The sequence below is a fragment of the Filicampus tigris genome, chromosome 2 (assembly GCF_054856515.1).
Source record: "Filicampus tigris isolate MCC_2025a chromosome 2, RoL_Ftig_1.0, whole genome shotgun sequence".
Classification (NCBI taxonomy): domain Eukaryota; kingdom Metazoa; phylum Chordata; class Actinopteri; order Syngnathiformes; family Syngnathidae; genus Filicampus; species Filicampus tigris.
The window spans coordinates 21,178,581-21,188,712 of record NC_141218.1 but is presented as its reverse complement, the minus strand read 5'-3'; the positions used below and the strand labels follow the sequence as shown (position 1 = coordinate 21,188,712).

The following is a 10,132-nucleotide window of genomic DNA, read 5'->3' as shown; positions in this document are numbered from 1 at the left end:
GTGTACTGTACCGCAAAGCATTGTGGGTGTAATACTGTGAATGACGCCATGACGGATGTAAGCTAGCGGGAGCAGTAAATGGATGGTCCTTGTCCGCGTTGTCGACTCTACATGCTTCCTGAGACGCATTTTTCCGAGCGACTCGGACCTAAAATGTCCTTATTTTCTTTGAATACGATTTAGAACATCAATGAACAGGTTATCTGATTTATTTTCTGCTACATAGCCAGCAAGTAGCACTCGTAAACGTCAGTTAGCCAAAAGAGGCTAACACGACAGCTAATTTATATATTTTTAATATTCATTATATTTAGAGCAATTAAAAAAAACAGCTGCTGAGTCGATAGTGGATACCTGCAAAGAAAGGTAAGAGGGCTACCAATGTAACCGCTCACGCGCACACACACTCATGCAAAAGCAGTTTTATAAACGAAACCTTTGGATGCAACGCTGACGGATAGCGATAACGGCCTACTTCTTCAGTCGAACATTTAAATGCACACAGCCTCACCTAAAACAATCAGATTTGCTTCAAGGAAGTCCCAGAGTATTTGATTTTGTTGCAGTTTAGTGTGGAACGTATTCATTTTAACTTTATGGTTACTGTGACAGCATCACGCTGGCTACCCATCGATAATGCTAATCTCGCCCAACAAGGTTTTACTGGGGGCGGGTTGGAGTCTTAAAAAAAATAAAAGACGCATCTTACTAACAACATATTTACCTCCACGTGTTTTGATTTGATCTTTATTTATCTCTAACAATAATAATAACAATAAAAAGTAAACAACGAGCATCTTATTGAATTGAACAGGTGTAACCTTACAGGAGTCCTCTGTTTCAGACACCAAAATCGTTCCTTAATGGGATGGCATCCTAGGTTTATCACTAACCTACGCAAATGCATTAGTTAAGTATTGATTTCTGTAAGTATGTGTATGATGCATGTATAATATTTGTGTATAAACTTCCAGGCCATAATTGAAAAAACAAATAAATGAAAATCAACAAGTATGGAGGAGGTGCTTCTTGAAATACTTATTTTTACGCCACCCCATTGTCTATCACTAATCTGCCCTAGGCAAATGCGGTAGTAAAGTCACAATTACAGTAAATATTTATATGAGAACCACTTCTCAGCCATAAACGTGAAATAGTCAAATGCATACTAGCAAGTATGGTGGTGACCAGCTTACCTTCTTGCGCTGTGTGACGATGTATTCTTAGGCTGCTGTTCAAAGTACCTCACTGCATGCCAATTGTAATCTTGAAATGTTGTAAAATAAAACATATCTGAATGGAAAACTTTTAGGCCTTCAGTGTGACATACTGAAATGAAAAAAACTGTATATACGTCAGTAACTATGTGTGCTGTGACTGTCCTGCCCCGCATGATGATGATCTTACACCGCTTCGCAAACTAATACATTGCACACCGTTCATAATATGAAAATGCCATATTTACTGTAAATATTTGTATATAAAACACTTCTAAGACAGCAATATGAAACGATAAAACGAAAAACCAGAAGGTGTGGTAGTAACTCAGCATTGCTGTTACACCGTGTGTTGATTTATTCTTACGCCACTGCGCAAACTAGCTCATTGCTCACCTTTGTAAGCCCAAAAACGGTGTATATAATAAACTCAGGATCACTTACAACCGCACTTTACAAATTAATTCTTTGACTTGTATTGAATTGTCACATTTCTTGATGCTTGTAAATGTAACCTGTTTGTGCCGTCTTTGGTGTGCGCTACAGGTATGGCTTGGTTTTGACTGGATGCTGCAGGTGATGGCAGAAGGCAGCGGTGCAGGCGAAATGCGCTCCTTTGACCCGAGTCATAACTCCGAAGCAAAAAAGAGACACTTTTTTTCTGATGGCGGTGAGTGTTATTGAAATTAATTGAAATATAGTTGAAAGGAGACATGTTATGGGAAATTTACTTCAATACCTTGCACTCAATTTGGTCGCTACAGTGCTTGCTGATCAATTAAATATATGCTATCTTGATAAATCGAAAAGCTAAGCAGAGCAGCACGGATTAGTGTTAGCAAACAGTAGTATTAGCGTTAGCTTCAGCACAATAAATTGGCAAAAGTACTACGGTAAATAGTAGGGGTGTAACGGTACACGTGGGTGCATTATTTCATTATTGCATGTTCGGTTCGGTCCACTTATTAGCGCGAGATTACACTATTGATTGTTGGACGCGGGAGAGGAGGGCGGCGGCACTAAAGAGGAGCAAACGAATAAAGAAACAAGCCAGAGCTCGAAGGTCCCCCCAGCTGTTTCATTCTGGCTGTCCTGTCCCAAAGTTGTGTGCCGACATTGCTACATGAGATCGGCGGCTATGCTGTGGGTAGCACGTCTAACATAATAACACTTAAAACAACATCATCCGACTTTGAATGTTTCTTAGACGAGGAAGCAAGCAGTCTTTTTAGCCACAAACAAAGTACAACAGCACTCTCCTTCGTTCTCCGCTGCTCCTCTCACTAGCCGTACGATGCATTCATGAACGCCGAATGAACGAATGATCCGACCACAACACAGATAACCCAATTTGTTACAATATGCTGTTGCACATTCAAAGATTTTAATGCCTAAGAAGTGTAAATAATTTCATAAAGACTTTAAAGTTACTATATTTCATTATAAAAAGAGTTTTAATATAGTTAGCAATAATTGTAACTGTTATGGTATGGTTTTTTTTTCATCACAAAAAGTGTATACATGAACTGTAATGACAACTTGTGTCATAGTCATAGGCTGTTGCTGCTGAGTGTTTAAAGATTTCAGTGTCTTAATAATTTACAAAATTAAGAGATATTTATTGTCAGTGTATTTTTTATTCTGGTGTAATTTCTTAGAATATCACCCGAATAGTTCACTTTTATTTATTTTTTCTAAAGAATATACCATTTACTTGTCATCTTTTCAAAATAAACATATTTTAAAAAAAGAAATAAAAAAAAAAAATCTGTTTTTTGTTTTGCTCTGAAAATATACCGAACCGAAGTTTCCAAGAAACTGAACCGAAGCGAAATGTGATTTAGCGTACCGTTACGCGCCTAGAAAATAGTTAACAGGGGAGACGAACAGCTTGAAGCAAGCAGACTTAGCTACCAGTTCTCACCCAGCCCAAAAAACAAAACAAAAATTAGGCTGTATGTTGAATTGGGCAAAAGTACCGGTGCTAAAGTTTAATTTTTGATGGTGAGATATCGCAGTACTTTTCTAGTACTAGTACACTGTGCCACACTAACTGAAATATATTTGCGATTTTAACAAGTGCCAGAATTCAATTGATGTCCTCACTAAGTTTTCTGTATCATATATTTGCAGCAGAAGAGCCTATGAGGAAGATGCCCGTGTCAAAGTTTGGTTCAAGACCTCGATTTGAGCCCGTGCAGTTTGTTAGCGGCGGCAGCAGCAGCAGCAGCAGCATCGGCGCCGGAGGAGTAGATGAGAAGGAGAACGATAAGGAGCCCAGAAGGAGTGAGTCTTATGCTGGCCGATACAGGGAATATGAACACGCTTCCTACAGCAGCACTGGCAGAGGACCGAGCACCTCCTCCCTCAGGCCCGCTTTTGACTCTTGGGCTTCCCGCAGGGATCGAGACCGGGACAGAAATAACGTTCCTCCAGTCAGCTTAGGCTACGGAGGCCGAGGCTACTCGTCAAACTTCATGGCAAAAATACAACAAGACTATACGAACAAGTATGAGGCCCGTGGCTCTCGAAACACAGATTCCTACTCGCAGCCTTACAGGCACAACGGATACGGGGGAGGCAACAGATCGGGCGGCTGGGACTGTGGACGTCAGGGTTTGGGGTACAGCCACCAGGGTCGCCCTCAGAACCGAGCGTACAGCGGCCCTGCTGCCTCTCAGCCGGGGGTTTCGTCACAGGCGCTCCCTATCAATCAGGCCACTCTGATGGAGAAGCAGAGGCTAGTGGCCGGTCTGGCGTCCGCATTGGCGGCCTCTTTTTGGGACCCTCAGTACGCCACCGGAACGGAGGCTCCAAATTACAGTTTCATGTTGAGCCGCAGCATCCAGGCCTGCAAGACCAACCCTCAGTACGTTTACGTCAACCTAAAGGACATCCCTCATGCTGACCTACCCAAGAACCGCAAAGTGCCGGCGGACGGCTACGCCTGCGAGCTGAGGTGTCAAGGAGTCTACCTGGCCACGGGATACTCGGGCAGCAAAAACGGCGCGAGGGACCGTGCCTCCGAGAACGCCGTCAAACTCTTCATGAAGCCCGTCGAGGTGCGCTTGGTACCGCGCATGTACAGGCACACGACGCTCAACGACGTCGTGGTGTGCCAGATTAACTGCCCCGCCCCCGCCTTAACGCCCGCTCTTTGGAACCCGGAGAACATCGGCTATCCCAGCTTTAAGGGCCCCTATGAGCCTGACATGCGCAAGCACTGGACTGAGTTTGTGGTCATGGACAACGCCCAAGACGCCATCTGCATTCTCAACAATTCGGCCGCTTTCAGTCACATGAAGGTCGACTACAAGTTTGAGCTGCTGCCCAACGGCTCCTGGCTGTGCAGCGTCTACGTGCAGGACGAAATGGTGGCGCAGGCCAGCGGCACCAAAAAGAACTCCAAGCACGCCGCTGCAGCAGAGGCCCTGGCGAAGCTGCGCTTGAACCAGGCGGAACGAGAGCACCAGCAGCAAGCGCCCCAGCACGCCCGGCGAAATCATCAGTCGGAGTTCTCCAGTGGGCAAATGGGCATGAAAAAGAAACATGTGAGCGAGCTGGTCATCTTGGAGAATTCAGATAACGCCGTGTGCATCATCAACGACACGGCTCAGTTCAACAAGGTGACGGCCGACTACAAGTTCATCTGTTTGCCCGATCATCGCTGGAGGTGCGAAGTGTACTTGGAAGGACAGTACGTGGCAGCAGGAGTGGGCACCAAAAAGCAGGTGAAGCACATTGCGGCACAGGAGGCCTTGGACACCCTGAGACAGACGCAGGCCGTGGTCAAGTCCAACCTGAGGAAGGAGGGTCACAATGATGCCATCTCGCGCTCCCAGATCCTGGGGCGCTCGGGGGAGGAGGCCATGAGACAGGAGATTAAGGAGGACAACATCGGGAACCAGCTGCTGCGCAAGATGGGCTGGACGGGAGGAGGCTTGGGCCGAGACGGAGAAGGCATTGCCGAGCCCATCAAAGTCAAGGAGCAGTTCTCCAGGGAGGGCTTGGGTATGGACGCGGACAAGTTGGGGAGCCAGCTCAGCAAACGGGACATCGAGGACATCATCCGCAACTACGTCAGCTCCGACCGCCAGGACGATCTGCGCTTCTCCACCGACCTGACCAACGACGAGCGCAAGCAGATCCACCAAGTGTCTCAAAAGTACGGCCTACGCAGCAAGTCGTACGGACAGGGCAGGCAGCGCTTCCTCGTCGTCAGTCGCAGAGTGGACACCAATCAGCTGATTGGCCAGCTCCTGCAGGAAGGCCAAGTGGGCCGCTACGAACTGGTCAAACCTCAGGCCTCGCACTAATTTGCATGGCAACTCCAGCTGCCAGCTTTCACTTCCGAACAAATCAGTGTACCAAATCCACATTCACAATTTGGACTAAAGTGAGGTCTGGCGGGTGCTGCATTCCTTTCCCATGAAATGTCTCAAATCTTTTACATTTGTTTCCACGTCACCTTTACCTTTGCGTAAGCTTGTGACCAGTATCTTGATGAGGCTCATTATTTCCTTAGTCAACAAAGGTTTGAGAGACTATTTTACTGTGTAAAACATGCAATGCTACTCGATTCATGTAACAATGGGACTATGGAACCATTAACTGATGTGAGCGATGCATCTTTTCTTTGTCTTCAACACTCTCTGTCATGGTAGCACTTTCAATGGTTATTGTACAGAGCTGCGTCTGCATTGACAAAACGTGTCCAGACATGTCCACGAATAAAATCAGATTGGCTTGACAAGGCCGAGCTTCATTAAAAGGGTACACCAGTAATGTATATCCTTTTATTTACAAGAAAATGTAGGTTGTTACATGGGTTACCTGTGCACACTTAAGTTAAGACAAATCATCTTGTATGATCACGTCACTCTGGCCACTCATTTTTGTATGATTGTAATATAGTAGCTCAGAAATATTCTCAATCTTTAAATGTCAGCATTTTGTTAAAGAAACCTGGTTCCCAAATGGGGCGTTCATGTCTTGTGTGTAGAACTCAAACATAACATCTGAAATCCAGAGGGCAGCTTGTAGCAGGGATGAATCAATGTCAGGTTAATTCTAATGCTTCAATGAAAAATATCAGTCCCACTTGAAAGGCTTTCAAAAGGCAAAACAAAGCACGCTGAAACAGAAAAGTATCCATAAATACACTTTTTTCTGGTAATAAGAATAGTAGGTGGTTTTACGGCAAGCACATAGTCAGCAGCCACTTTGCACAAAAAGAGGCAAGTAACCCAGATATAACAATGTACATTCACTTTTTTTTTTTTTTTTTTTAAACAAACACTTTTAGCCTGACGATGGCATTCAGAAGAAGTGAATGCCACAAACACAACAGCGTACAAACTTGGCAACCGACAGTTTTTTTTGCAGGGGGGACAAAGCGTATACTGTGAGATGAGATGACTAGGGGCCGGACACACTGTTCATGGCAGGGGGACCACGATGATGATAACGACGACGACGACGTGGGTCAACAGTCGCGCCAACTCTGTTCAACGATAGCAGAAACCCTCTTCTCATACTCGCGCTTGTTCTCCTGGTACAGCTGTGCCGCCTGGCTGTTGGCTGGACTGTTTGGGTTGGGCTCATCCAGTAAAGACTTCAGAAAACACAACAAAAGCATGTCAGTGGATAAGTGGATGACAAAAGCCAGCACCACGAATGTGGTATTTGTTACCTGTATTGATGTTAATATTGAAGACACATCATAAGTAGGACTCCAACGATTCTGAAGTATATCTAAGCATATGCTGCCATCAGCGTAAACTGCAAACAGGAGTAAAAAAGTGTTGAGAATATTTTTGGTGGTAGACGATTATTACATTGTATACTGTAATACAGCATAATGACAAATATGCCTCACTCACCATTGGGATGAAACATTTTAGAGACAAATCTCACTGTTGGAGGCTTATTTGGATATTCCTCTGTGAACTCTATGGTAAGTTTGAATGTTCCTGGAAGAAGGAAAAAAAAAGCATTGCAGAAAACTGTAAAGGGCAACAACTATGGCATTGAGATGTGCATTTCCTCAAATACAATGAACCCTGAATAATTACAATTTTACCTGTTTGTGGATTTTTTTGGACCCATCCTCAAGTATTGCTTTGGCAGTATCTTGTGGCATGCAGGTGCCAATGAAGTATGTTAAAGTGAGTTGAAGAGCTTCATTCGGACAAAAAGTAGTGATTTACTGCAATTTTGTGGCATCCTATGGCCAATTAAAATTATGTTGAATTGAGTTGAGGAACCTAATTCACACAGAAGTAGTGCTTTGCCATCATTTTGTGGGGTGCGAGGGGGAATGAAAACTTTTTAGGGGGAATGTCAATTACTGATTTTCACTATGCACAACAGGGCTCCCCGTTCCTGAATCCGCTTTTATTGAACGCCATTCCCCAAGTAAAGCGCTGGGGTATATCTATTTGGACAAATAAGCGTACTTGACTGAACTATCATTACAAAATCTAGTTTTTGCGGGAAACCTAATGGTTTTCGACTAGTGATGCTGACACGGGAGGGGCATTTAAGTTCGAATTCAGGCTGTATAGGCTGACCAGTAGCTCTGTGTGTGTTTTAGTTTACTTAGTAACCTCAGCAGCTCTTTCTTTATTGCCTTTTTAATCCCATTAATATGTAATTCAACAAGACTTCTTTTATTCAAAGTGAATATCCCTTGTAGAGGAATAATGTACATAAACAAAAATGCTTTATAGACGACTTACCATCTTCGAAAGGAGTTCCCTCTGGCCTAAGACAAAAAAAAAAGGTAGTGAGATGCCAAATGTCAGAAAGCATGTTTTATTAAAGTTCTGAACCAACGTACCCAAAAATGACAGCATTCCACACCATAATATTGTTTTCTGAGGGGGCTCCACTGACTCCAGCTGGAGGATCTTCTTGCAGCCTGACGAATGGAGCACACAAATAAGTTGATGCAATAATGGTGTCGTGATGACTAATATTATTGCTAATAACCTATTGCTAATAACCTATGAATGTCTTGTTGAGGTTTAGGTTTAACGCCAATCCTTAATATTTACGTTAAGTACTTAGACGTATCATCTGAAATCCTGACTGGCAAGGCGAACCGTGGCCATACGTATCAAGGGCTAAAATGCTAACACTGGTATCGACGTTGGGTTTTTCAACATTTATAATTCACGCGGTGAACATCAAACACCTTTGACTTTACACTTCAAACTAAACAGCACCCCGACAAAAGAAATAGTAGCTTGACAACACCACAGAATTTGATGACAGTGTGTAAATGTAGCAACGCTCACAGGCTAGCCCTCGGGTGCTAAGATTAGCTTTTAGCTACTTGCCTTGTTTTCGTCTCGCTTACCTTTTAAAATCTCTCATTAAACGTCGTCTCGCCGGAGTTGACATCTTGCTTAAGCTTAACTGTACGTATTGGCGACACAGGACACCCAGCTAAAGTAGAAATAAGTGTGTTTTTAGTCTAAATAAGTGTTTAGATTCAACACTAAGCTAACTGGACACCGATTGTTAGTTTATCAAATATTTGGCCGCCTCTGCCGTTAGCCCACGGACGCAACCATAAGTATCAGAGAAGGGACATGATTATATTTGGCCCAAATTTACCGACTTATACATAAATATAACTGCATTAAATTGATCCCACAAGCGACTGGATATATGGTTATTAATGTATACGTGTAATCAGTGTAATATGACACATTCAAAGCAACCGTATTTGACGGCGCTCGCCGCACAAATGGAACATTCCAGAAACGATTACGTCATGCGTCTAGCTCTCATATCCCATTTTTGTGCACTTGCATTTTCTAAGGCTTGATACATACACTCCTTTCTAAGGTTATTCAACTTGATCTAAAAGTATCATTTTTTTCATACTTAATTTGATTTAAATACAGAGACGTCATCCTAGAAGGGCTGTCACGGAAAGTTGTTACTATTAATGGCCACCAGATGGAGTGCTGCTCTACTCGTTGGCGGTCACAGGCTGTGAGCAACAAAGCAAAGAAAAAGGCAGCCCACTTAACTATCATTTGGGATCTCTGCTTCTGAAATTGTGGATGTGGGTTCGATTCCCGGTTCCGTATTTCGACGACAACCCCACAGTTGCTCAACCCAGGGAGATTTCATATGGACGCATGACACACCTGCATTAACTTAAAAAAAGAAAACCCAAACACGCTTTCTTGTCCATCGAGTGAAAAGATAACGAAACTCTTAAGATAACCTTTTTATATTCACTTGATATTCCCAGAAATCGTGTTCACTCACTTCTTCCAGACTAAAAAGGAAAAAAAAACTTTTCGGCACAGGGGACCAATCGCTTCCCAGGAAAATGTGACTGCTAGGAATTCCCCACGCATTATTGGAGAGAACGTCAGCGTTGTGCCAGGCAGGGAGCCGCGGCTGGAGGCTTCAACCGCTGCCCGCTCATGTCGCCTCGGCTCGCCCTCTCCGTCTCGGGATAATGATGTTATTTTTCTCATTTTTTATTCCCGAAGACGGGAACGTCTAAGTAATCCTTCTCTCCCAAGGGTGAGTGTTCAAGTTTACATCTTACACATATTTCGCTGTTGTAATGTAAATACTAACAGTGCGTGTACTCTTCCCATTTATTGTGTTTACATGCGGCTGTTAAGAGACTATGTCTGCTAATGGGGTAAGGCTGGATGACATCATAACAGCAAACGATTCTTAATAAGAGGCAGTGGTCTCAAATTGATCCAATTTAACTCATATTATGTGAGTGCTTGCTGTTGCCTGGTTACGTGCACTGCTATAGACCAGTGGTTCTCAAGCTTTGTACACCAGGTAACACCTAAAAAAAAGTTAGCTTTTCAAGTACCACCAGTATCATGACCAACATGAAAATACAGTAGCATAGTGGGCCCACGTGT

General features: G+C 43.6%; 3 protein-coding genes across 4 annotated transcripts in view; 2 read left to right on the top strand and 1 right to left on the bottom strand.

Annotated features, from left to right (window-relative positions):
• The first annotated feature begins 36 nt into the window (after nucleotides 1-36).
• Nucleotides 37-6,501, top strand: nkrf (NFKB repressing factor). Of its 2 annotated transcripts, none has more exons than XM_086017733.1 (3): nucleotides 37-366; nucleotides 1,764-1,887; nucleotides 3,354-6,501. In XM_086017733.1, exons 2-3 carry the CDS (start codon nucleotides 1,785-1,787, stop codon nucleotides 5,531-5,533), a joined length of 2,283 nt encoding a protein of 760 aa, XP_085873859.1. In that variant the 5' UTR covers nucleotides 37-366; nucleotides 1,764-1,784; the 3' UTR covers nucleotides 5,534-6,501. The 2 variants fall into 2 exon arrangements, with proteins under 2 accessions (XP_085873859.1, XP_085873853.1); XM_086017727.1 differs by having other exon boundaries at nucleotides 3,351-6,501.
• Nucleotides 6,000-8,913, bottom strand: LOC147151730 (ubiquitin-conjugating enzyme E2 A). Its single transcript, XM_086017753.1, has 6 exons — nucleotides 8,581-8,913; nucleotides 8,059-8,139; nucleotides 7,958-7,983; nucleotides 7,100-7,189; nucleotides 6,910-6,998; nucleotides 6,000-6,831 (listed from the first exon to the last, which is right to left on the bottom strand). Exons 1-6 carry the CDS (start codon nucleotides 8,622-8,624, stop codon nucleotides 6,703-6,705), a joined length of 459 nt encoding a protein of 152 aa, XP_085873879.1. The 5' UTR covers nucleotides 8,625-8,913; the 3' UTR covers nucleotides 6,000-6,702.
• A 360-nt stretch (nucleotides 8,914-9,273) lies between these two features.
• The window catches only part of elf1 (E74-like ETS transcription factor 1), a 61,353-nt gene continuing 60,494 nt past the window's right edge, over nucleotides 9,274-10,132 (top strand). Inside the window, exon 1 of the mRNA XM_086023449.1 lies at nucleotides 9,274-9,770. The gene's annotated coding sequence lies outside the window, so the exon portion shown is untranslated. The remainder of the gene's footprint in view (nucleotides 9,771-10,132) is intronic.